This window comes from Salvelinus sp. IW2-2015, linkage group LG4q.2 (genome assembly GCF_002910315.2).
Source record: "Salvelinus sp. IW2-2015 linkage group LG4q.2, ASM291031v2, whole genome shotgun sequence".
Classification (NCBI taxonomy): Eukaryota; Metazoa; Chordata; class Actinopteri; order Salmoniformes; family Salmonidae; genus Salvelinus; species Salvelinus sp. IW2-2015.
The window spans coordinates 26,787,484-26,814,286 of NC_036843.1; the positions used below are offsets into that span (position 1 = coordinate 26,787,484).

General features: G+C 41.4%; 1 protein-coding gene across 2 annotated transcripts; it reads right to left on the reverse strand.

The window, feature by feature from the left end:
* LOC111963537 (metabotropic glutamate receptor 1-like) lies at window positions 1–25,884 on the reverse strand. 2 transcript variants are annotated; one of them, XM_023987045.2, is made up of 10 exons: window positions 25,797–25,884; window positions 21,007–21,854; window positions 17,477–17,726; window positions 14,724–14,959; window positions 10,801–11,047; window positions 10,213–10,381; window positions 9,659–9,785; window positions 3,819–4,207; window positions 3,016–3,548; window positions 1–2,296 (listed from the first exon to the last, which is right to left on the reverse strand). In XM_023987045.2, exons 2-10 carry the CDS (start codon window positions 21,734–21,736, stop codon window positions 1,327–1,329), a joined length of 3,651 nt encoding a protein of 1,216 aa, XP_023842813.1. In that variant the 5' UTR covers window positions 21,737–21,854; window positions 25,797–25,884; the 3' UTR covers window positions 1–1,326. The 2 variants fall into 2 exon arrangements, with proteins under 2 accessions (XP_023842813.1, XP_023842814.1); XM_023987046.2 differs by having other exon boundaries at window positions 1,890–2,261.
* Between the last annotated feature and the right edge of the window lie 919 nt (window positions 25,885–26,803).

A 26,803-nucleotide genomic window follows, 5' to 3' on the forward strand; every position in this document is an offset into this window, starting at 1 on the left:
AGTATTTTATTTATTCTAACAAAACATATATCTTCAATAATGTGAACGACAATGACTGTTTGCACTACTGTGTTTGATACATGTTTAAAACAAAGCATTATTTGACTCATATCTATCAAATAGCCTATTCATGTTACTAGCCATTGTTTATTACATTATATATAGTAAGATCATAACAATTGGTAAAAGTAAGAATTATACTGTACAAACCAACAGTCACTATAAGCAACACACTTATAAATTGTAAAATAAACGTAGTAATTCCTTTTAGTAAAACTAATCTGAATCGTTACCAAAATAGGATGCATACTACTACATACTGTACATTCACAAAAGTAACAAATTACATTTTTGGCAGTCATATTATAATAGACACTGTTGCAAGTATGGATTTAGAGGAGTGTTTATAAAATATACAGACTTGCAATAGAAATTAGAGACATTTTAAAATGTTTTTCTGTAAATGGAAGCAATCCGGATACATGGCAGTTGAATCCTTCTGGTTTTGTTTGCTACATTCTTACAGTAGTTGGTTATTTCATCTGTATAATATATTCATTCTGAAGTTATCCGATGAAGAAAGTGACTGTGACAATCTCTGTGCTTTTTTTCCGAATAATACACACTTGTTTTGAGCAAAACAACAAAACACATTCATCTAGAATATTTTGACATTGTAAGGTTATAACTGTATTAGAAAACATGGGCCTACACAGTGCATACATTATTTATAGACATGTTTGTGAACTACAGGTTGGATAGTCTATTATGATAAACAATCTACTTTCAAGCGGCTTAAGTTTGCCTTAGAGAAAACAAGCAACAAACACAACCATTATTGTAATACCTGATGATGGTCAAATTGACACTGCATTGTACCCTTAATAACTGCTACTTACATGACTTCAATAAGCTACGCGAAGAAGACTACAATAGCTTCAATAAGCTACATGAAGAAGACTATCTTAGCTTTTTGCTTTCCTAATAAGACACTGAGCAAGTTCAAATCTGTTCATCTCTTGCATAAACATGGAAATACATTTCGCAACAGGTTCAATCTTTTCTTCGTGATATTTATTATACAACAATAAGACCTTTTTAAAAGTGTGTCCTGTGCTTTTTTTTGTTCACTTTCATCCCTGTAAACACACACTTTTGCTCATAGATTTCATGAGTCAACCAATATAGTCCAGTCAATCACTCAATAACGTATTCAAGACATTTTGACCATTTCTTACTGGTCATTAAATGGAACACAAATAATATGCTACAAGTCATCAGCTACAAAATGGCTCTATATTATTCTACCATATCTACAGTACTCGTTCACAGCGTTGAGGAGTTTTGTGTGTAGTCCTTCAGAATGACGGAGGCATAGTTTGGAGGGGTGCACAATATGGACTCGGACACGGGTGAGGCGTTATGAAAGGGGCTCCCCATGCTCGCTGTATCACGAAATGGGGAGGGGGGCATCAGGGCCATAGAATTCTCCATTGCTAATTTGAGCTGAACGAGGTCGTCGTCGTCCTCTTCTTCGTGAATCAGGGCATTGTCATACATGTATCCATGGAGGAGGCCAAACTGCTCGTTCTCCACCTCTACATCCTCCTCAATCTCCTCAATCTCCAGGTGGGAGGTGTGTTCCTCGTCGTCGAGGGAGCCAAGGTCTAGTTGCAGGGGCAAGACTGCATGCTGCTGGATGAGATGAGCCTGGTGGTACACAGGCCTGCCATGACTGCTCCCAGACCTGCCCCCAAAACCCTCACCACCACCAACAGGGCTGGGTGGAATGATCATGTCCATATCATTGAGCTCAGGGATGATGAAATCACTGTTGTACTTGCCCACCACCTCCTGTAGCTGTAGGTGGTCCATGATGACTCTCTGCTGGGGGATCACTCTGCTCTGTGGCAGGTGCAGGGGCATGTGCTCAACGGGAGGGTAATATTCAACCACCTCCTCGTCCACCTCTTTCATCGGCCCACCGGTGGTGGGCATTATCTGCCCATGGGACATCATGTGGGGACTAAGGGGAGGGTTGTATCTGACTAGGTCGCTCTCGTCCTCCTCAGCTACATTGTACAGAGTCTTGGTGCTGAGGTCAGAGAACTCCATGGCCATGCTGCTGCCTGTGTTATGGTAGGTGTTAGTTAAGGGTCTGATGACGGCCGTCTGATTGGAGCATCCTGCTTCCTGTCTCTTCACGTGCACAGACAGTCTGTGCCAATTGTGCTCCCCTTTTGGAGGATGATGTCTTGCACCTGGTTCAGACCATGACACAGACTTTCCATTAGAACTATGAACAGAATAAAGATGGCTGTTAGCTATTTCATAGGGACTCAGAAAGGTGGAGACAACAACTGTGTTTCTGGTTCATGTAATAACATATTTAAAAAGGAAAGTTAAAATCTCTAACAAATCAATTCTATGTTGATGGAGACTTTACAAAATGCATATTTTTGGTTTGAATTACTGAGGATTGTATATTTATTTATATATTCAGATGAACGTATTTCCAATATACTATACATCCTAATTCTGTGGTACAGTGTATCCTGATAGTGATCCTTCAGTACTCATGGGTATGCTGGTTTTAATTATATTCAGCAACAGATCAACGGTGGTTGTTAATTGAACATTGACCTGGATCTGGCATAATATCCTGTAACACTCTCTCTGTGTCCCAAATGGCACCATATTCAATACATAGTGCACTATTTTTGGCCCAGGTCAAAAGTAGAGAACTAGTCTATATAGGTTGCCATTTGGTACGCAGACTCTGCCCTCTGAGCGTGAATTACTGTAAAGCAAAATCAGCATCCCAGTGGTACCTCAGGAGCAGGGCCCGTATTCACAAAGCGTCTCAGAGTAGGAGAGATGATCTAGGATCAGATCCCCCTGTCCATCTTATCTTATTCATTATGCTCTAAAAGGCTAAACTGATTCTATATCAGCAGTCCTACTTTGAGACTCTTTGAATACAGGCCCAGGAATGACTCATTTCCATCAACTTACTTCTCAGAGTTCTTCTTCCGTTTGAACATGTCGAGCAGGCTGTTGCTCCGGCAAGCGATATTGCCGTCGCCGACGTGCATGCGCACTACATCTGAGGTGGTGAACGCGCTGCGCACATTGCGCTCCGGCTTGGCGAGGATGATATAGATCTTTGGCGAGAACATACAGCCCAATGCCACAGTAACACTCAGGCTCACTGAGAACGATGTGGTGATGATCTTATAGTTAGAGCCAAAGTAGATGGGCACAAACGCCAGCCAGATTATACATGTTGTATACATAGTGAAGGCGATGTACTTGGCTTCGTTGAAGTTAGCCGGAACGTTGCGCGTCTTGAAGGCGTAGTAGGTACAGCTCATGATGAGCAGGCCGTTGTAGCCCAGTGGCGCTACCATGCCCACCGTGCTTGTGTTGCAGATCAGATAGACCTCCCTGATGCTGGGGTAAGACTTGACGGGCATAGGCGGCTCCAGGATGATCAGAGTAACCTCCAGGGTGAGCTGGACACTGACTAGGAGGCCGGCGATCACCAGCTGATTATACAAAATAAGAAGAACACACAGGTTTTATATGCCGCTTTTTTTCAAGGACACAAAGACATACCAAAGACAAAACAATAGGTGCGTCTGAAATGGCATCCTATTCCTTATAGTGCACTACTTTTGACCAGAGCCCTATGCAGGTCCTGGTCAAAGGTAGTGCACTATATAGGGAATTGGGTGCCATTTGGGAGGCATCCAATGTCCAAACCAAACAGATGAAAACAAGAACAAAGAGAAATCTAAATAAGTCTATATAATCACCTGGGCCCAGGCGCTCATAAACCGCGGCTTCCTGGTACAGATCTTCTTCTTGCTGCCAGCCAGGATGCGTGCGATGCGGTTGGTCTTGGTGACTAATGCTGAGTAGCACATGGTGGCTGAGAGGCCCACCAGGAGGCGCTGCAGGTAGCAGGAGACCACGGTGGGCCGGGCGATCAGGGTGAAGGGGCAGATGTAGCCCAGGAAGATCCCGGCCAGGATGATGTAGCAGAGCTCGCGGCTGGAGGACTTGACCACAGGCGTGTCTCGGTACAGGACGAAGATGAAGGTGACAAAGGAGGTGACCAGGATGCCCAAGCAGGCAAACACCACCTGGACGATGGACTCTGGGTTCCCCCACTCCAGGTACCGCAAGGTGATGGGCTCGCAACCTGGGGAGAAGACACAGATAAAGAGAATAAGCGTGAGACCTTTCTCTGAAGATATTTCATTTGAAACAAAGCACAAAGGCTCTTACTGTATGCAATAGGCTAACTGACTGGTGGATTGATTGATTGATTTAACCTAGGTCCCAGACAGTGTATGTCTGACTTGACATTTCTTAATTCCAAATTGACAAAACTACCCAAAATCACAAAGGATGAAATAAACTTATAGTGGATAAAAATTTTCATTCTGCACAGTTGAATATTATTAATTAAATATGGGTAGCCTATAGCATTTTTCTTTCCCCAAATCAACCATCTGAGAGCCTGTGTAATCGCTGCCTCCAGTTGGAAAACACACCAAGTAGTAAAGTAGGTTTTCAGCTCAACTATAAATAAACCCCTTCTCTACTTAGGGAGGGCCAGTGCACAGCTCAGCTAGCCATGGGGAGGGAGAGGCAAGCTGTAGTACAAAGCATAGCCATTAGAGGCGAGGGGGAACGACAGGACTGCAGCAGGAGTCAGTAAATCACTGCAGCATAACACTGGTCCAATCATCCAACATCACCACAGTATCCATCCACTGACACAGCTAACTAATGGCAAATATTTCACTGACCAATTTTATATTAAAGGGATACTTCAGGGTTTCGGAAATTACGCCCTTAATCCTTTTCCCCAGAGTCAGATGAACTTGTGGATACCGGTTTTATGTCACTGTGTCCAGTATGAAGGAAGTTAGAAGTAGTTTCGTAAGGCAATGCTAACTAGCGTTAGCACAATTACTGGAAGTCTATGGGTATCTACTAGCATGCTAGCAGATACCCGATTCCTGTAGACTTCCAGTCATTGCGCTAATGCTAGATAGGATTGGCTTGCGAAACTACCTCTAACTTCCTTCATACTGGACCCGGAGACATAAAAATGGTATCCATGAGTTCATCTGACTCTGGGGAATTAGATAAAGAGCCTCAATGCCAAAATCATGAAGTATCCCTTTAACGTCAAACAGCAAAAACTAAATAATCACACAAGGTCATTAAGTAGTTTGTGTTATGGTTGTTAAAATAATTGCTATCTAAACAAAATGTTCACTTTCACAAGGTTGATGACAATTATTTTTGGTTAGTATCGTTGTTTCATGTCTAATACCTCTGACGTGAAAGGTAAACATTTAAATGAATTTAAAGGAGAGCATCTTATCTTTGAAGAGCTTGAAAGCCATAAGCAGTAGCAATAAGAAAGCTAGGGCTGTATGATACATGTTGATTATGATTAATGGTTCTCTGGTGTCATGGGGTGCACCTTTGAAAATAGGAAAGCGGTATAGGCCAGATGGGTGAAATAGTGCTGTTACCAACAATCATGGATGAATAAACTCTGCTGAGCACAAATTAAGTGTTGTGCTGCGAAGGCTTTGAGGAACTGAACTTCAAAATCAGACTGTAATACCCCTGTGGGAATAGTGCCTCCCCTGTGAATAAGATATCTGCTCTGAGCTCTTATTAAAGGGATATTTAAAGGGATACTTCAGGATTGAGATGAACTCGTGGATAGCATTTTTATGTCTCTGCGTGCAGTTTGAAGGAAGTTGCTATCTAGTGCCAACGCAATTTCCAGCTAGCGTTAGCACAATGACCAGATACCCATGGACTTCCAGTCAGATGCCCAAAGACTTCCAGTCATTGCGCTAATGCTAGTTAGCAATTGCGCTAGCGCTAGTTAGCAACTTCCTTCAAACTGCACGCAGAGATATAAAAATGTTATCCACAAGTTCATCTGATTCTGGGAAAGCAGATAGAGGGCCTTATTGCCAAAATCCCGAAGTATCCCCCTGAACAGAAAGGTTGAGTGCATCACATGAGCAAGGAAGTAAATATTGACTTTAAATTGACAATATACTTGTAATGTCATGTAATAATACACATGGATGTAATAGTATAAGATAACATATGGCTAAAAATCCTCTGATGTATTGTAACCAGGTATACAGTGCATTCGGAAAGTATTCACACCCCTTTACTTTTTCCACATTTTGTTACGTTACAGCCTTATTCTAAAATGGATTAAACAGTGCCTTAGACCACTGCACCACTCGGGAGGCCCTTCTCATTCTTCTCTGCAGATTCTCTCAAGCTCTGTCAGGTTGGATGGGGAGTGTCGCTGCACAGCTTTTTTCAGGTCTGTCCAGATATGTTCGATCGGGTTCAAGTCCGTGCTCTGGCTGGGCCACTCAAGGACATTCAGAGACTTGTCCCGAAGCCATTCCTGCATTGTCTTGTCTGTGTGCTCGCTGTGTGCTCGAGTCGTTGTCTTGTTAGAAGGTGAACCTTCACCCCAGTCTGAGGTCCTGAGGACTTTGGAGCAGATTTTCATCAAGGATCTCTCGGTACTATGCTCAGTTCATCTTTCCCTCGATCCCGACTAGTCTCCAAGTCCCTGCCGCTGAAAAACACCCCCACAGCATGATGCTGCCACCACCATGCTTCACCGTAGGGATGGTGCCAGGTTTCCTCCAGACATGATGCTTGGCATTCAGGCCAAAGATTTCATTCTTGGTTTCATCAGACCAGAGAATCTTGTTTCTTATGGTCTGAGAGTCCTTTAGGTGCCTTTTGGCAAACTCCAAGTGGACTGTCATTTTACTGAGGAGTGGCTTCCGTCTGGCCACTCCAACATAACGGCCTGATTGGTGGAGTGCTCCAGAGATTGTTTCACACCCTGATCTGTTTCACCTGTCTTGTGATTGACTCAACCCCCTCCAGGTGTCACTTATTATCCCTGGTGTACAGTCATGGCCAAAGGTTTTGAGAATGACACAAATATTAATTTTCACAAAGTCTGTTGCCTCAGTTTGTATGATGGCAATTTGCATATACTCCAGAATGTTATGAAGCATGATCGGAGGCAGGGTAGCCTAGTGGTTAGAGCGTTGGACTAATAACCGAAAGGTTGCAAGTTCAAATCCCAGAGCTGACAAGGTAAAAATCTGTAATCTGGTACAGTTCTGCCCCTGAACAGGCAGTTAAACCCACTGTTCCTAGGCCGTCATTGAAAATAAGAATTTGTTCTCAACTGACTTGCCTAGTTAAATAAATAAAAATTTGCCATGCAAATGAACTGAATCCCCAAAAAACATTTCCACTGCATTTCAGCCCTGTCACAAAATAACCAGCTGACCTCATGTCAGTGATTCTCTCCTTAACACAAGGTGAGTGTTGATGAGGACAAGGCTGGACGTCATGCTGATTGAGTTCGAGTAACAGACTGGAAGCTTCAAAAGGAGGGTGGTGCTTGGAATCATTGATCTTCCTCTGTCAAACATGGTTACCTGCAAAGAAACACCTGCCGTCATCATTGCTTAGCACAAAAAGGGTTGCTGCCAGTAAGATTGCACCTAAATCAACCATTTATCGGATCATCAAGAACTTCAAGGAGAGGGGTTCAATTGTTGTGAAGAAGGCTTCAGGGCGCCCAAGAAAGTCCAGCAAGCGCCAGGACCGTCTCCTAAAGTTGATTCAGATGCATCTGCACGCACAGTGAGGCGAAGACTTTTGGAGGATGGCCTGGTGTCAAGAAGGGCAGCAAAGAAGCCACTTATCTCCAGGAAAAACATCAGGGACAGATTGATATTCTGCAAAAGGTACAGGGATAGGACTGCTGAGGACTGGGGTAAAGTCATTTTCTCTGATGAATCCCCTTTCCGATTGTTTGGGGCATCCGGAAAAAAGCTAGTCCAGAGAAGACAAGGTGAGCGCTACCATCAGTCCTGTGTCATGCCAAAAGTAAAGCATCCTGAGACACATTCATGTGTGGGGTTGCTTCTCAGCCAAGGGAGTGGGCTCACTCACAATTTTGCCTAAGAACACAGCCATGAATAAAGAATGGTACCAACACATCCTCCGAGAGCAACTTCTCCCAACCATCCATGAACAGTTTGGTGACGAACAATGCCTTTTCCAGCATGATGGAGCACCTTGCCATAAGGCAAAAGCGATAGCTAAGTGGCTCGGGGAACAAAACATCGATATTTTGGGTCCATGGCCAGGAAACTCCCCAGACCTTAATCCCATTGAGAACTTGTGGTCCATCCTCAAGAGGCGGGTGGACAAACAAAAACCCACAAATTCTGACAAACTCCAAGCATTGATTATGCAAGAATGGGCTGCCATCAGTCAGGATGTGGCCCAGAAGTTAATTGACAGCATGCCCAGGGTGAATTGCAGAGGTCTTGAAAAAGAAGGGTCAACACTGTAAATATTGACTCTTTGCATCAACTTCATAAGCCTTTGACACTTATGAAATGCTTGTAATTATACTTCAGTATTCCATAGTAACATCTGACAAAAATATCTAAAGACACTGAAGCAGCAAACTTTGTGAAAATTAATATTTGTGTCATTCTCAAAACTTTTGGCCACGACTGTATATATCCCTGTGTTTCCTGTCTCTCTGTGCCAGTTCATCTTGCATGTTTTTCAAGTCAACCAGCAGTTTTCCCGTATTCATGCTTCTATTCTCTTTTGCTAGTCCTCCCGGTTTTTGACCCTTGCCTGTTTTCTGGACTCCGTACCTGCCTGCCTGACCATTCTGCCTGCCCTGACCTCGAGCCTGCCTGCCACTCTGTACCTCCTGGACTCATAGCTGGTTTTGACCTTTTGCCTGTCCATTCTCTTGCCTACCCCTTTTGGATTGTTTAATAAATATCAAGACTCAACCATCTGCCTCCTGTGTCTGCATCTGGGTCTCACCTTGTGCTCATATAGATGGTTGTCCTTCTGGAAGGTTCTCCCATCACCACAGAGGATTTCTGGAGCTCTGTCAGTGACCCTCGGGTTCTTGGTCACCTCCCTGACCAAGGCCCTTCTCCCCTGATTGCTCAGTTTGGCCGGGCAGCCATCTCTAAGAAGAGTCTTGGTGGTTCCAAACTTCTTCCATTTAAGAATTATGGATGCCACTGTGTTCTTGGGGACCTTTAATGCTGCAGAAATGTTTTGCTACCCTTTCCCAGATGTGTGCCTCGACATAATCCTGTCTCGGAGCTCTACGGACAATTCCTTCAACCTCATGGCTTGGTTTTTGCTCTGACATGCACTGCCAAGCATGGGACCTTATATAGACAGGTGTGTGCCTTTCCAAATCATGTCCAATGAATTGAATTTACCACATGAAGAAACATCTCAAGGATGATCAATGGAAACAATATGCACCTGAGCTGTAACATAACAAAATGTGGAAAAAGTAAAGGGGTCTGAATACTTTCCCGAATGCACTCTCTTTTATCCTTCATTAGCTTTGTGTATATGTTGATGTAGGCACCTCTACAAAGACAAAAAAAGCTAAAAGCAAACACCATACACTCCTAGATAACCCAACAACTCGATGGTACTGTTTTGGACCCATTTATGCACAATTCTGTAGATATGAAAGAGAGAAGGGAAGGGCACCGTACTATACCTTCCAGTTCAGGGTCCGGCCACCAGCCCAGGTCGCAAGCCTTACAAGTGAACTCATCCTGAACAATCTCGTTGTCTTTACAGGCTGTACAGATCCAGCAACAGCTCACCTCTCCCTTCCTGATCACCTGTTTCGATCAAACACATAGACAGGATGAGATTACACTGTTGGAGTCTCTCAACTCACTCAATTTACCCATACAGCCGGTCACAGTTCTCTCCCTAGTCCCTACTTAAGGCCCTTGGCCTTAACCCTTAATTTGCAGATATGCAGCATCTGAATAAGTATAATCAGGGTAGTGGTGGGGTGTCCACCATATTGCTTACACCTTACAGATCTGAAAAATTGAAGGTTTTGCAGATTGCTAAGGTGTAAATTGGGCTAACACGAGTTATGGAAAGGGAAGGAGGAGGAGATTGCTTTCGCAATGGCATGCAGATTTGTTTTAATGAGAAAATCAAGCCCCAGTGGGCGTCCTAGTGTTAATGAAAGTCAATGGATAAATAAATAATATCGTTCAGTAGCATCAGACCAGCTGGACTGTTGACACCTACCTTGATCTCTCCCTTGGAGCAGGGCTCGCTGCAGACGGAGAGGACCATGTCACTGTGGTTCATCTGCATCATGTAGTCATCAATGCTGAGCTGACCCTCGTGCCAAGAACCCACATTGATGTAGTCGAACGCACCAGGCTCCACATACTGTAGGTTCATGATTTCATACCTAAGAGTGGAGGGAAAGTTGCTCTGAAACTTGTATCTGATTCAAGTGTATGGAGACTTATTTTCATAGTGAAAGAGAAAGCAACAGATTATATTATATTCATCCATGGGCAGGGGACTTTGGTATTCATAGATATTGATATTTGTTATGTTTCAGGAGGATTGGTTATCTTCTGGGCACGTCTTCCTAATCATATGCGAACAGTATTGTCACTGTCAGGGGATTTTCGTTGAGTACTAAGAGTAGATGCTGTACTTGTCGGATTCATACCGCAGTCATCTCGCTCAGGAAACCATCATCTTAACCTTTAGTTTAAGAGGAAATCCCCTCTTGGGCTGAGGGTGACACTGGTTTTATGTCTGGTGGCAGGGCTATCTCATCATGAGACCCTGACTCTACATCGCCTGGGCTACACCTACCTGCCAGGTGTGTCCCCATTCTCATCAAACCACACATCTTCTCCAGACACCCCAGTGAAGGAGGTCCTCATGAGGAACTCTAGCAGCTGGCTTCCATCAATGGGGTCCATGGCTTCACATAGTCCCACATGGCCGGGGCAGAGGTGGCTGTGCATGTCATGGAGACCCTGAGCCATGGCGTAGATAGCATTGATGACGAATCCCATCTTACTGTCCTGGACATAGTTGTCCTCTAGACTTTCGTAACCTGCCGAATACAGTTAAAACATGAAAGGAAGATTAGGGATGCATTGTTTCCTCAAAGTAATATTTTTTTTTTTTAAGTACTTCATGTTTCAGTTCTGTAAGCATTATACAAGGATTATACAATGTTATGCAATACAAAGTGAAATAGATAGTCATAGCTGAATATTAAATAAAACATTTTTTTATTGTCAAACATCTTTTGCAGCGTAATATAGACTGAAATATTACAAAGGAATGATAGGGTGTCCAAAGACACCTGCTTATTGTTCTTCTTGGGTTTTGTGCATCAGAAGGACACACTGTGCTGTTCTGCTCTGTGTCTGGGAGCATCAAAGGGCAGGCATCATTATGTTATGGCGTCAAAGAAATGCTTGTTACCATGGAGGCCACCAACCATTTTGTATTCGTAACTCGCAATTGAATTAGGTATACATAATGTGGTAATAGTATCATTAATTGACAGAGGAAGAAAACCTATTATTCTAATTTATTCCTTCCTCGATCCAGTTGCGTCCCTGTTTGCCAGATATACAGGTCTTGTGATTAAACCAGTTCGACACATTGTGCAGTAGGTTAAAAGATAGAGACAGTAGAGTAACACTTTGACGATTTGCCTACAATTTGAAGAGAACAATATAGAACTAGGTCCAGGGACACCCTATCGATTAACAAGCGTGAAGCAAGCTAGAAGCAATATAAGAAGCACATACTGTAGCAGATCTCGGTCTTATACTAATCGCAATATTAAAGGGCAACAATGCCACTTTTCAACCTGATATTCGTCATCTCCAGCACCAAACCAGTGTCTACATAATATGTGAAAACAGCGAGCTTCTAGGATCTGTGGTTAAAAAGATAAGAAGAAAGGCTCCTGAAAAATGCGGATCTGTGATATCACATGGTAGGATTAAAAGTACGATTTTTTTTTTTTTTTTTTTTTTTAAAGCTGCAGCAAGTTTCTAGCCAGAGGGAGGGTGTGTTCTTGCTCCCCACGTCACTGTGAATCTCATAGTTTGTTTTAACTTTTGCTTATGTCACCGTGTAGAACTTTTTAACGTTCTGGTTTTTAATCGACAAAATGTAGAAATGCGCAGTTTTCACATATGTAGACACTGGTTTGGTGCTGGAGATAATGAATATGAGGTTGAAAAGTGGTGGAGTTGCCCTTTAATAATAGTATCCGGTACAGAAAGAATCAACAATTTGATTCGTATCAATTTGTGAATCAAACGGTTCGGGCACAATGATTGCTCAGTTTTCAGATTTGTTTGTTTGTAGCCAGGCATGTTTAAAAAAATATATATGTATCAACTTACTGAATGTTACAAGTACAAACAAACACACCAACAATCGATTGGATAGGGTTGTGGATAGTGGTATGAAGAGTGAGAGTTATACACTGAGTGTACAAAACATTTAGAACACCTTCCTAATATTGAGTTGCACCTGCTTTTGCCCTCAGAGCAGCCTCAATTCGTCGGGGCATGGACTCTACAAGGTGTTGAAAGCGTTCCACAGGGATGCTGGCCCATGTTGACTCCAATGCTTCCCACAGCTCCATCAAGTTGGCTGGATGTCCTTTGGGTGGTGTCCATTCTAACCTCATGGTGTCTTAACGTATTGGGCCAAGGTCCATATAGGAACATGCAGCTTGAGGTTCTACAAGGCAGACCAGCCAGTTCGCATCTCATCTAATGCTTTCAAATGTTATTGGGCTTATGTTTTATACAGGCAATCTCAAAACCAGGAGGATGTGAGAATACACAGCGTGTGAGGGAAATCAGTTGTTGTGCTCTCACTGCAATGCATAAAACCCCCCCAATAGCTTTTATATAGTAGGGGTCAACAGATATACATTGATAGCGTTGAATTTCAGGGTTGATATGCCTCTGGTTTGGTATCTATGCAGCGTAGGAAAAACCATCTTAACCATAAAGGTTAATGACTTCCCATCAAACAAATCACAGAGTTTTCTATTGATGATACACTATATCAGTCGACCTCTATGTATATTGCCAGAGTGATGTGCTTTAAGAGTTCATTCGGGAAAATACACACTCACCATTTTGGAGCTCTATACAAAGAAACGACAGAACAGCAGACTATGACTCTATCTCTGATTATCACAAATTATCAATATCCTTGTTATAAATAGTGCAGAGCGTAAGAGAAACTTAGTGCTTGATTTATTAATGAGGAGGTGGATATACATTAAAAAAGATCAAACTAGTCTTTGAAAAGGAGATGTAAAAGAGAAACGTAAATTCATGCTAAATATTTTTAAAAAAATATATATATATATATACTGTTGCATGCATTGTTTTATATTTACCTTTCACTTGAATCAAAATATATTTTTTGAAAACATCAGTAATTTCTATAGAATTCATCACTGGATTTGCTAAACAATGGTAACCAACTTGTAAGTTAAGTTTGAAAACGCACAGTACCAGTCAAAAGTTTGGACACACCTACTAATTCAAGGGTTTTTCTTTATTTATACTATTTTCTACATTGTAGAATAATACTGAAGACGTCAACACTATGAAATAACAAGTATGGAATCATGTAGTAACCAAAAAAGTGTTAAACAAATGTTCTCTTGCATTTCAAAGATGATGGACAAAAAAAATACAAAAGAACGGTTGTTTTTTTCTTTGTATTATCTTTTACCAGATCTATTATGTTATATTCTCCTACATTCCTTTCACATTTCCACAAACTTCAAAGTGTTTACTTTCAAATGGTACCAAGAATTTGCATATCCTTGCTTCAGGGCCTGAGCTACAGGCAGTTAGGTTTGGGTATGTCATTTTAGGCGGAAATTGAAAAAAAGGGGTGGATCCTTTATTAAGAGGCTTTAGCAAGGGACACCTGTTAATTGAAATGCATTCCAGTTGACTACCTCATGAAGCTGGTTGAGAGAATGCCAAGAGTGTACAAAACTGTCATATAGGCAAAGGGTGGCTACTTTTAAGAATCTCAAATATAAAATACATTTTGGGGCTCCCGAGTGGCGCAGCGGTCTAAGGCACTGCATCTCAGTGTAAGAGGTGTCACAGACCCTGGTTCGATCCCAGGCTGTATCACAACACTTTTTTGGTTACGACATGATTCCATATGTGTTATTTCATAGTTTTGATCTTTTCACTATTATTCTACAATGTAGAAAATAGTACAAATAAAGACAAACTTGAATGAGTAGGTGTGTCCAAACTTTTGACTGGTACTGCATATAGTTCAAAAGGAATAGAAAAGTGCAAGGTGGGGGGAAAAAAACGTTTTGAAGACATGCTTTTTGAGCATTGTTTCAAGTGATCAATATAGCTTTAGCTAACCAATTCATCTGATTATTCACTTTTTTAGATCCAATGTGCCTTTTAAATTCAATTTACCTAGATCATCTTTGGTTGGCCAGGAGAATGTTTTAGAAATAAAATAAAACAAAAACAAAACATTATTGTATGGCTAGATGCACAGAAACTATTTATTTGCTCCAGTTTCATGAAACTTCTAGCCATTTGAGACAAACATACCATGTAAACATCTAAAAATCTAATGTAATTATAGTTGAGACACCATAAAGTATACCATATGCTAGTTTACATTGTAAGTCAGCAACCCTTCTGAAGAAACCATTATCATTCTCTATCATATATTTTTCTCCCCATATCTACCTGAGCAGTTTTTCCTGTAGTTCATGTTCTCCAGTGGGTGCCCTGGGATGCGGCACTGGAACCTGTGCTGCCAGAACTCAGGGAACCACGGGTTCCTGGTGTTGGTGTTGAGGCGGAGCTTCAGGAAATAGTCATCGAAGGACGTGACCTCCTCCGAATGCAGCTTCACAGTGATACCGCCCACAGCCTCCTGTTCATAGCCCTCAACCACCTCATCTCTGTCTGCCCAGCCATCACTGTGGGGAGAGACACAGTAACATTAATGTTAGGACTACTCCTTACCACCCCAAAACGGGTGGTGTTTTAGAGCATTTCAATGGTCCCCTGAAACAGATGTTGAGAAAGTTTTTAGATGACTCTGGTAGGGACTGGGACAAAATGGTTACATGTTCTTTTGTTTGTCTACATCATATAGATGCCAGACAAGTTGGACAGCCTGAGGGAGGAGATGGCAAGACAGCATCTTCAAGAGTCACAACAAAAGCATAAGGTATGGCGCGACAAAAATGCAAGAGAAAGTGAAATGAAGTCCGAGCAGAAGGTGTTACTACTTCTACCTTCTGATTCAAGTAAACTGCTTGCCAAGTGGCAGGGGCCGTGAACAATGGTCAGGAAGACAGAGTCCATGTAACCTGTGAGATTCTCTTTCCAGGAAAGCTTCTTCTCAACCAGAGAATATCAGAAATAAAGTTGATGAATATATTCTCTGTGTTGCGTGTACTTATTTCATAGCTTAGGGAGGAGTAATGAGCGTGTGCTCCATGATACATGAACATCACAGCAATCTCATCATAGCCTCCTGCTCATAACCCTCCACCACCCTATCTCTGTTTGCCCAGACATCACTATAGGGGACAGAACATTTCATCAGTAACACAATACATAGAAATACACACCTTGCCACTTGCCAGGAGAGTATGCTAATCATATTATATTTTTGTGTAGCACACAAAATTATACAATTGACTAATGAATGCCCTCCTCCTTCCTCCAGCATGGCAACATCACCAATATCAAGCCATCTGTTTCACAGCACTACACACACACTATGCTCCAAGAACCTGCTGCTCTGACGTCAGCACATTGAAGTCATCATTCAAATCATGGTATGAACAACAACAAAAACACTCAACCAGGCCATACCACCTCCATGTGGGATACTGGGTATAATTGTTGCATTGTCTAACCTTTACATAGAAGGAAGCCTGTAGCTTATATACCCAAATCAAAGACAATGGCAAATGTAATATCAGCGTTTAACAAAAAAGACCTCTGCTATTTAGAGAAGGCCTCTTGTTTCTTACAGGAATCACATACACATATATTGGGTTGCAAAACATGTGTGCTCTATACTGTACTATAAGTAACATTGTATTTTACAAACTACTGTATTGTATGTTGGGTAAAAGCATCTGCAACAGTAAGTGGATACATACTGGATGAATGAGGTCCACGCTGCAAATAAGCCGTTCCTCTCATCCTCCACACAGCCCAGGATAGATGGATGGTCATCCCCAGCCTCCTCTATCATAGATGGACCCAACGCAATGGGCTGGCTATGTTCACTTACTGCACTGCTCTACAAAACAGTCTTTTTTCAGTCGCTAGTCTCCTTGACCCAGAAAGAAACAGCCGCACCAATCCCGTGTCCTATTTATCACCCACGAAGACGTCACAAGCTGCATAACTCAACTGCAGAGAGTTTAAAGCTTTATAGATTTGTGTTTTATCATCGGTGTTTCATACTGTATCCTCACTATCACCATATAACAGTGTTACATCACTTACTTTGTTTGTATATACAATATGTTTCTGTCTTTTGATGAAGAATTGTCCAAACTGTTATCCAGGGTTAGCCTGCATGGTCCAACTGTATTGTTATTGTGTGAAAGGAAACAATAAAACCTACAATTGAAAAAAGACCAGGCTAATTCGGGACAGTTGTAGCTGCTGCTGGAGCTTCACTACTCCTGTCAGGTCTTCATGCTAGCTAGCTCCATCACTGCATAGCTACAGTCTTACTACAGTGGGGGAATGTCTACAAGCTGATCTGTGCTTTGATGCTCAGTAGTCCTCACCACTGAGCTCTGTGCTGGAGGTGCTGTCCCATATTACCCTAGTCTCCCACTGCGTCTGTGATCTGACAGGGGGAGAGAAAAGAGCTGTCCCATATTACCCAAGCCTCCCCAGTTTGCCTGGTCTCTGACAGAGGAGAAAGAGAAAGATAGAGAGCGGTAGAAATAGATAGAGAGAGAGCTGTCTAACCATGCATTATTCATGAGAATGAGTGTGATTAAAAGCTTCTTTCTGTTTTCAGAAGGACCTCCAATACTGCTAGAATAATGATTATTATTGTGTTCAAGTATAAACTGAGTAAACCATAGGGGGCCTTGGTATGATATATCAAAGGGAGAAACAGCACCATATTACTTAGGACAACCCTCAATGGTCATGGCAATAATTTCGCTATACTATATGATAATAATGAGGTCAATCACTCCACAAAATGGAGTAAGGTAAGAACAGAAAATTTGCCATTCTATGTTCAGATTGATCTGATCTGGGACCTAATGAATCATGCGTTTTAAAGTAGGAGTGCTGATCTAGGATCAGGTCCCCCTGTCCATGTAATCTTATGATCCTAAATCAACACTCTTACTTTGTGATGCTTGATACATACGGCACCAGTTTGATATCTCACTTTGACTCATTGCTAAGACTGATTATGAACATATAAAATGATCTAACTTTACCTCCCAATGAGAAGGAACTCCCCTGCCACCCCAAGTCGTCTCATAGCCATGAGCAGTCCACGGACCGTCATGCCCTCGCAGAAGCAGACGACCACCCGGGCCTTGGGCAGGCGTTCTCTCAGCTTCCTCAGCAACCTGTCAAAGTGCTTCTCCCCAGCGTTGCTGTAGATCTTGTCTGAATGGGCGATACACAGCCCCTCCTGAGAGGCCAGCTCCTTAAAAGCTTCCATGCCACTTTCTCCGTAATTACCTGGGAAAATAAACAGCATTAATTAACAAACAAAAAAAACAACACTATATCATGGTCTTTAAAGGTAAATATATATTTTAACACAATATTATTTAAAAGGTCAATACAATATTCTACATTCTGAAGAAGTTTAAGACATTTTGAATTATAACTCCACCTGTAAGTATTGCCAACAAGCCAAACACAACAGCACTGCAACCTATAACTAGTGACTGCATTTCAAACTTTCAGTCTGTTTGCCATGTCATGTCACTGTAACTCATGTCACTTGTATTATTTAATAAAAACACATATCATTCTACTCATCGGTCTGGTAAGTAACGAAGGTGCAACAGAACAGAAATGTAATTGGGTTTTAATGAGTTCATCAACAACTCTCTGCCTGAGTCCTCTGAGTCCCTTCACTGCAGGTAGATCAAAGGTCGCATCACAAATGGCACCCTATTCCCTTTATAGTGCACTACTTTTGACCAGGACCTATAGGGCTCTGTTCAAAAGTAGTGCACTATACAGGGAGGGAATATGATACCATAGGACGCAACCTGTGACTATGCACAGCAAGCAGGCAGCTATAAACCGTATATCATTCAGATATCTCATCATCGGGGCATGGAATCTTAATTATTGCATAATAATCTATCCTACTGCCTGGCTCTTATTACTGTACTGCAGAACAGAACTGTAGCTACTAAAGCAGAGAATTGTCTTGTTTTCTCAGTCTCATATGCTGTAGTTGTTCAATACTATAAAGGTGGAAAACATTTTAAAAATATAGATTTATTATTTCCAGTAGTTTATAACATTGAAGTGAATTAATCGAATGAATCATCTTGACTGAATTACATCATGTCGCAGAGAGTTTGTGGATAAGGACAGCATATATATTTCTATCTAACCTCTTAAATGCAGTCATTAACCAACAGTCGTCTCACCAGGATACTTTCTGACAGCTGGATACCTGGTGGATTACCTGCCATCACCTCCCCAGTAAGATTTAGTAGGACAGACATTTCTGGAAGACTTGGTTCACGAAATCCTCCAAAGATTCAATTCATATAACTCAAGAATTTTGTGGAGTTGAGGTAGTATGTTGCACACATTCATTTCTAAACAGAGGTCAGAAGCAAGTTGTAAATATGCTATTGCCATGATAAACCAACAAAACAAAATGATATCTTTGGGAACATCAACACAAATCATTGCAAGGGATGCCGTCACGTAAAAGCTTCTATTGTAGTACCTTTATGTGGGAGATGAAGTACACTCTTAGAAAAAAGGGTTCCAAAAGTGCTCATAAGCTGTCCCCATAGGAGAACCCTTTGACTAACCATTTTGGTTCCAGGTAGAACCCTTTTGGGTTCATCAAAGGGTTCTCGTATGGGGACAGCCGACGAACCCGTTTAGGTTATAGATACCACCTTTTTTTCTAAGACTGTAGTCATGATTTGATCTGCTTCAACGATGTAAAACTGGATTATAATGGAAGCAAAAAAATTCTAGCCTCTTGGGTGCTGCCATAGAGTTACATTAGAAGTGTCCATCCAAAAGGCTCAAGGTCATTGGCCACAGATAAAATTACGTCAAATCACATATCTACAGTAGCTTCTACAGTAGCTATGTCAACATCATACTTTCAAAATCTTAGCTATTCATCATCATCATGAATCAAGTCGACAATCTACTGGCAAATCCTTTTTAATCCTTGACATATGAAGAGAAATAATGAAGAGAAATTATAGATAAAACGTACCGGTGCTCATCGGCCATTGGACATAAACATTACACAACAAGTTGGGAATCGCAAATTCAACAATGAGTGGTTTGGAAGGAATCAGTGTTGCTAACTGCAAGCAAATCAATTATTAGCCTGCTATTCAGTGGAGTACCTGTGTGGTCCCAAGTCTAAGATTAAGGGTCTCTTTTCCTAGTTTATATTTCATAAACATTCAACATTGGCCATGCTGTCAATGAAGCATGATTTGTGCCACATTCAAAACAACTGTTAACTCGGATCTACAAAATCTGACATTAGTGAGTTCAAGACAACTGGGAACTCGGGAAAAACGAGCTACGACTGGGAAAATGTGTTTTGAACTTTCATCCAACTCGGAATTGTAAATTCGGAACTCGGGCCTCTTTCTAGAGTGGTGACCTGAAGAACACTGACGTCACCATGATTCAACCTTTTTTTCTTAGAGTTCCCAGTCGTCTTGAAAGCCCCATCAATCCAGAGAATGCCAGACTTTGATGACAAAGTTTGATGACAAAATTTACCCACGAAGGACCAATTGTCAGTAGAAACCACATTTGTTGAAGCAAGTCAGCCATATCGGCTATGTTATTTTAAAAGGCAGTAAATGAGGCTGAATGAACTGTTTCGCTGCCAGACAAGGCTCCGCTGATAGCCAGGTGTAGCAGTGGTAAGGTGTTAGGACTGCTGTTGGAACTCTGCTGTTGGGACAGCTTTATGTAGGCCCTAACAGTTTGTGGGCACCGTTTGTCACCGTTATAGTACACTGAATGTATTGTTTAGTGTTGTGTAGTGGCTTTGCTTGCATGCATCCCACATTATTTATTTTTGTGCCCCACCAAGATCTACATGCTAAAATCGCCACTGAGATAGAATATTCCGTCCTCCCTAACCAACAGCTGAATCCAAACATTGCCCTCTCTTCACTGGTCTGACACTTCTCTCCACACCCAAATAAGCCCTTCAAAAGCTTCTGGCTAGACCAGGGTTAATGAACGTTAAAGTGCTAGGAGCAACCATAGAATTTGACCATGAAAAAATGGCTTCTTCCTACAGAGGCTTCAACGTCTATTTCACGTTTGTTCAAATGTCCAATTTGTAAGTCGCTCTGGATAAGAGCGTCTGCTAAATGACTTAAATGTAAATGTAAATGTAATTTCATTGAAATGACGTGGAAACAACGTTGATTCAACCAGTGTGTGCCCAGAAGGTTGTACCTTTTTCCTGAACTGTAGGCCTAAGTTAGAGGGATGAGGAAGGCCTGAATGAACAAGCACAGGCTATACGCTTTGGTGGATGATGTTGAACCCCCCCCCCCCCCCCTCCTTTATGAGCTAAATCCATTAGGATTATGAATTATGAAAAATCATAATCAATTGTACAATAACACATATGAGAGTATCCGCAGTTCTGCCAATTATTTAAACTTAATCAAATTGTGTTTGAGTAGATATTGAAGGCAAAAATACCAACATGCAATTACTTTTGTAAAAAAAAAAACATACAGTAGGTCTATAGACAGTGACTTACCCTCTGTATGGACTGCTGACACATATGTCCAGTTATAGCGTTTCACAATGTCCAGGATGGCTCTGGCTTGGAGAGTATCAGAGGGCACAACCCTAAGGAAATACTTGAAGAGCGTTTTGTCACTCAGGTCTATGCTGGTCGCAGAATATGCTATCTGGGGGATATTGAACAGCTGCAGGAGGTTCTGAACTTGAATAGCCACTGAGCTTGACCCAGGCCCGATAACTCCTGCTATGGGTCTCTTGGTGGCGGGTGGCTGACTCGCAGGCATCCCTTCCATGCACCACTGTCTGGAGGTACCATCCTTGTTGTCATCATCCCGGATCGAGATGAGAGAGTCTCTAATGAACTCAATACTCTGCTCCAGAGCCACTGAGGAGTGCCAGCAGGAGTCCCTGATCTCGCACCCCAGAGTGATGTTGGGTAGAAGATCCGGGTCGGAGTTGATTCGGTCCAAGGTGTGGAACATCGCTTCTACTCGTTGGATTCCGTACTGTTCCCGAACCTCACCACATTTCCTCTCCGCTACCTGCTCTGTTGACGGTTGGTGGTGGACCGAGAACAGGGCACCAATTATAACGTCCCCATCCATTCTGGCCACCAAGCGGGACGAACCAGCTTTAGGAACCACTGACCTCTCAAATATGTTACTGGGGGAGACGAATGCGTCATACAGTAAAATAGGGAAATACAAAAACCTAACGGCATTCAAGAACATCATATTCCACATGGTGTAAACGGTCTTGGTGATAGAATCATGTCCGCTTTGCCATTGGGAAGAGCTGTGGGTCCAAGTTTAATCGAAGATCCATCATCTCCTTGCCAGACCTCTTTCACTGGTGTCTTTTCTGCAGATGAGATACAGATATTAATTCAACTTTTCTTTAGAAACAAATGATGATAAACAGCTGTCCGTTGCCAATCTATCTTTGGCAACTCTTTATTCCCTTTGAAACGCTACATAACTTCTCAATTAACCAAAGGAAAATATCCCACTGGGCACAGACGTCAACTCAACGTCTATTTCACGTTGGTTCAATGTAATTTAATTGAAATAAAGTGGGAAAATCAGTGTGTGCCCAGTGGGAGAGCTATAAATGCAGAAGCGAACTTGACATTCAATCATGAATAATCAAAGTAATAATAGCCTAGCCTACAGTAATTTATAAGTATATAATGACATTGAATGTCTCTGATAACATGTACAACAAAAACAGCTCGCCGGAGGCTGATTAAAAGTTGATTGGTCTGATGGTTGGTTTTGCATGGCTGGTTTCAGCACCTAGTCATTGAACAGCACTCAGCGCTAATTTGCCTGTTGAGTTTGCAGTAATTTACCCACACTGAGATTGTTTTAGGCTACATACATTTCTGCTAAACATGCTGCTAAAATGACTCATTGAAATTATGAATCAGATCTCATATAATTTACTACACCTTGAGGCCTATGTACAGTACCAGTCAAAAGTTTGGACACACCTACTCATTCAAGGGTTTTTCTTTACTTTTACTATTTTCTACATTGTAGAATAATAGTGAAGACATCAAAACTATGAAATAACAAGTATGGAATCATGTAGTAACCCAAAAAGTGTTAAACAAATGTTTTACAGATTTTTTTTACCTGTATTTCACTAGGCAAGTCAGTTAAGAACAAAATCTTATTTTACAATGATGGCCTACCACGGCCAAACCATCCCCTAATCCGGACGACGCTGGGCCAATTGTGCGCCGCCCTTTTGGACTCCCGATCACGCCCGGTTGTGATACAGCCTGGGATCGAACCAGGGTCTGTCGTGACGCCTCTAGCAATGAGATGCAGTGCCTTAGACCGCTGCGTCACTCGGGAGCCCCAAAATAGATTTTAGATTTTAGATTCTTCAAACTAGGAACCCTTTTGCTTGATGACAGCTCTGCACACTCTTGGCATTCTCTCAACCAGCTTCACCTGGAATGCCTTTCCAACAGTCTTGAAGGAGTTCCCACATATGCAGAACACTTGGTGGCTGCTTTTCTTTCACTCTGTGGTCCAACTCATCCCAAACCATCTCAATTGGGTTGAGTTCGGGTGATTTTGGAGGCCAGGTCATCTGATGCAGCACTCCATCACTCTCCTTCTTGGTCAAATAGCCCTTACACAGCCTGGGTGTGTGTTGTGTCATTGTCCTGTTGAAAAACAAATGATAGTCCCACTAAGCGCAAACCAGATGGGATGGCGTATTGCTGCAGAATGCTGTGGTAGCCATGCTGGTTAAGTGTGCCTTGAATTCTAAATAAATCACTGACAGTGTCACCAGCAGTGTCACCAGCAAAGCACCCCCACACCATCACATCCCTTCCTCCATGTTTCACGGTGGGAACCACACACGCAGAGATCATCCGTTCACCTACTCTACGTCTCACAAAGACACGGCGGTTGGAACCAAAAATCTCAAATTTGGACTCATCAGACCAAAGGACAGATTTCCACCGGTCTAATGTCCATTCCTCGGGTCTCTTGGCACAAGCAAGTCTCTTCTTCTTATTGGTATCCTTTAGTAGTGGTTTCTTTGCAGTAATTCAACCATGAAGGCCTGATTCACACAGTCTCCTCTGAACAGTTGATGTTGAGATGTGTTTACTTCAACTCTGTGAAGCATTTATTTGGGCTGCAATTTCTGAGGCTGGTAACTCTAATTAACTTATCCTCTACAGCAGAGGTAACTCTGGGTTTTCCTTTCCTGTGGCAGTCCTCATGAGAGCCAGTTTCATCATAGCGCTGGATGGTTTTTGCAACTGCACTTGAAGAAACGTTCAAAGTTCTTGAAATTTTCCGCATTGACTGACCGTCATGTCTTAAAGTAATGATGGACTGTCATTTATATTTGCTTATTTGAGCTGTTGTTGCCATAATATGGACTTGGTCTTTTATAAAATAGGGCTATCTTCTGTATACCCCCCCCTATCTTTTCACAACACAACTGATTGGCTCAAACGCATTAAGAAGGAAAGAAATTCCACAAATTCACTTTTAACAAGGTACACCTGTTAATTGAAATGTATTCCAGGTGACTACCTCATGAAACTGGTTGAGAGAATGCCAAGAGTGTGCAAAGCTGTCATCAAGGAAAACGTTGGCTACTTTGAAGAATCTCAAATATAAAATATATTCTCATTTGTTTAACACTTTTTTTGTTACTACATAATTCCATATGTGTTATTTCATAGTTTTGATGTCTTCACTATTATTCTACAATGTAGAAAATAGTCAAAATATAGAAAAACCCTGGAATGAGTAGGTGTGTCCAAAGCTTTGACTGGTACTGTATACAACCTATTGAGATTTTCAAAGTCTAACGAACATTCAAATTGACAATCACTTACAAACGGTTTAGGTAAAATAGGCTATTTCACAGTTTTTCATTGATTAAAATGTTTCAGACATTTGTGAATGAAATGCCATATTATTAATATAGGGTGAAGTCCGCATTAGTGGGGCATCAGGTGTAGTGGGACATTTGTGTTTGAGAGTACAGTACTATGGTCATTTTGCAAACCAATCACAACAAATGTTATTTTGGGGTTGCTACTGCATGTGTTCTGTGTTGGTTAGTGTGACATCACATCATTGATGGACATACCCATCATTGATGGTCAGGTTTAGATAGGGTGACCCGTTGAAAATGATGAAAAATCGCTGTACTATGAAACCTTGCACTAGAATGAAAAGGCTGTCATTCTGTCAATTATAATTTAACAATCTAGCATTTTGGTGTTAAAATTAATAGTTATTGATAGTGTTTTGAAATATAATAAACATTCATGTAACCAGCTTGAATATTTTATAAAAATCTGATTTATAGTACTGTCCCATATCTAATGAAGGAAATGACAGACAGGGAACTTTTCAGCTATAAAAATGCACAACATAAACCTTTAATCAATTTAAATGTAAGTTCCTTCATTAGATATTCTAAAGTACATTGAAATATGCTGTTTTAGTTGTTTCGTAACGTCTCAAAATCAAGTCTAGACGCTATATAGCACATAAACATCATGGGATGACAGTGAAAGGAATTAAAGGGAAATAACAAGGGTGGTATGGAAAGAAATGAAGAGCAATGACATGTAAGAAATGTAGGCTAGAAAATAACCTCAATTTATGAAAGGGGACAGCATTTAGGGAATAATAGATTCAGGATCAATTAAAAGCTGAGCAAGCTCCTTTAGATAGATTTTCACCAAGAGCTTGTAATGTCCCCAAATCAATTTCCCAATAGCATTGAGAGGGTCTAATAGAAGATTATTGACAAAATAAAAAGTAAAAAAAACAGAGAGTGTGTTATCTATATGCCTCTACAAAGTCTTATTGATGATTTCATAACAAGTGCCAGGTGAAGTGGGACACTAATGTATTTCTAATGAGTAAATAGTGTCCCACTTCAACGACTTAAATGTCCCACTAAAACTTAGAGCCAGGCTTTAGGAAAAGTAGGGGTCTGATGTTCTTTTAGGGGTATTAGCATCCACTGAATAATACATGATCAACTTGCTTCATCATCAAAATGTAGATAAGACCTTAATTAATTGAAATAAACATACATTGAGTAGGGGTAGACTTATTTTGATTGTGTACATAGCCATCTACCAAAAAGTGGCCCACTCATGCATATATCACCCTAACTAAACAAAATGCTACCATCATTGATATTCACATGAAGAGCAGTCTCCTCCATTCATGTTACGTTGCACCTTTTGAAATCCTTAGCATAAAACACCTTAAATATCATAACGTTAGAGTGCGGACATACCTGCACCTCCTGCCTCGGGAACATTGCGTACCTCCTCGTCTCCTGAACCTCCCAGTTTGGAGCCCAAGTTAAGCCTTTGCCGCGCCAATACAGGGTTTCTCTTTTTGCCCCCCTCTCTCTCTCTCTCTCTCTCTCTCTCTCTCTCTCTCTCTCTCTCTCTCTCTCTCTTTAAAAAAAATGCAGCATGGGTGCCCCCCTTCTATTCCTCTTGATCATTGCATGCATCTTTAAAACCGGGTCACATAAACTGCATTGTATGTCCCCGATAAAAGACAGTATGCAGAGAGAGATAGACATAGCTAAGCTACATTAAAAAGTGAATTGCATGTACAAGCTTGCTTTATTTATTTTTCAAAATAAAGGTATGATCATGTCAGTATGAAATTAGGCTATAGGATTCTGCAGCTATTGGCTAATAGTAGTAGGCTAGGCTAGGCTAGTCAGTGGTATAAGCTGATATGTAACATATCTAAATAGACAACAGCATCTATTTGTTTGGCGGCGCATCCAATGGCTGCGCATCCAAGTTAAGCTTCCCCTAAAGTAAATTGAATTGAACTTGCCATAATGATATACTTACTGCTGTCTATACAAAAATAAATTAAATCATTTAAAACACCACACCAGTGTGCATGATTTAGCCACAGAGGATAAATAGCTTCTTTAAAAAATATATATGTTGGTTGATTGCTTTAAATCCCAGCGCAGCGCATAACCTAAACTCATGAATCGCGCAATTTGGGCAGCGCGTGTAGCAAATATCAAATAGCTGATTGTTCATTTACAGCTGTCAGTGTAAAGCATCTACAACCCTAAACCTAACACAATATTTCAAAATTAAATTGCGGGGAAAAGCACAAACGAGAGGAGACAAAAACAAATCTCTAACCTGTTTGTCTTTAGTTAAACTAACAACATTCCCAACTCCCAAAGGAGCCTATTATATTGGCACTATAGCAGAGAGCGTCGATGAGTGCCACTGGTAGTTTTTTTTAGGACAATCATTT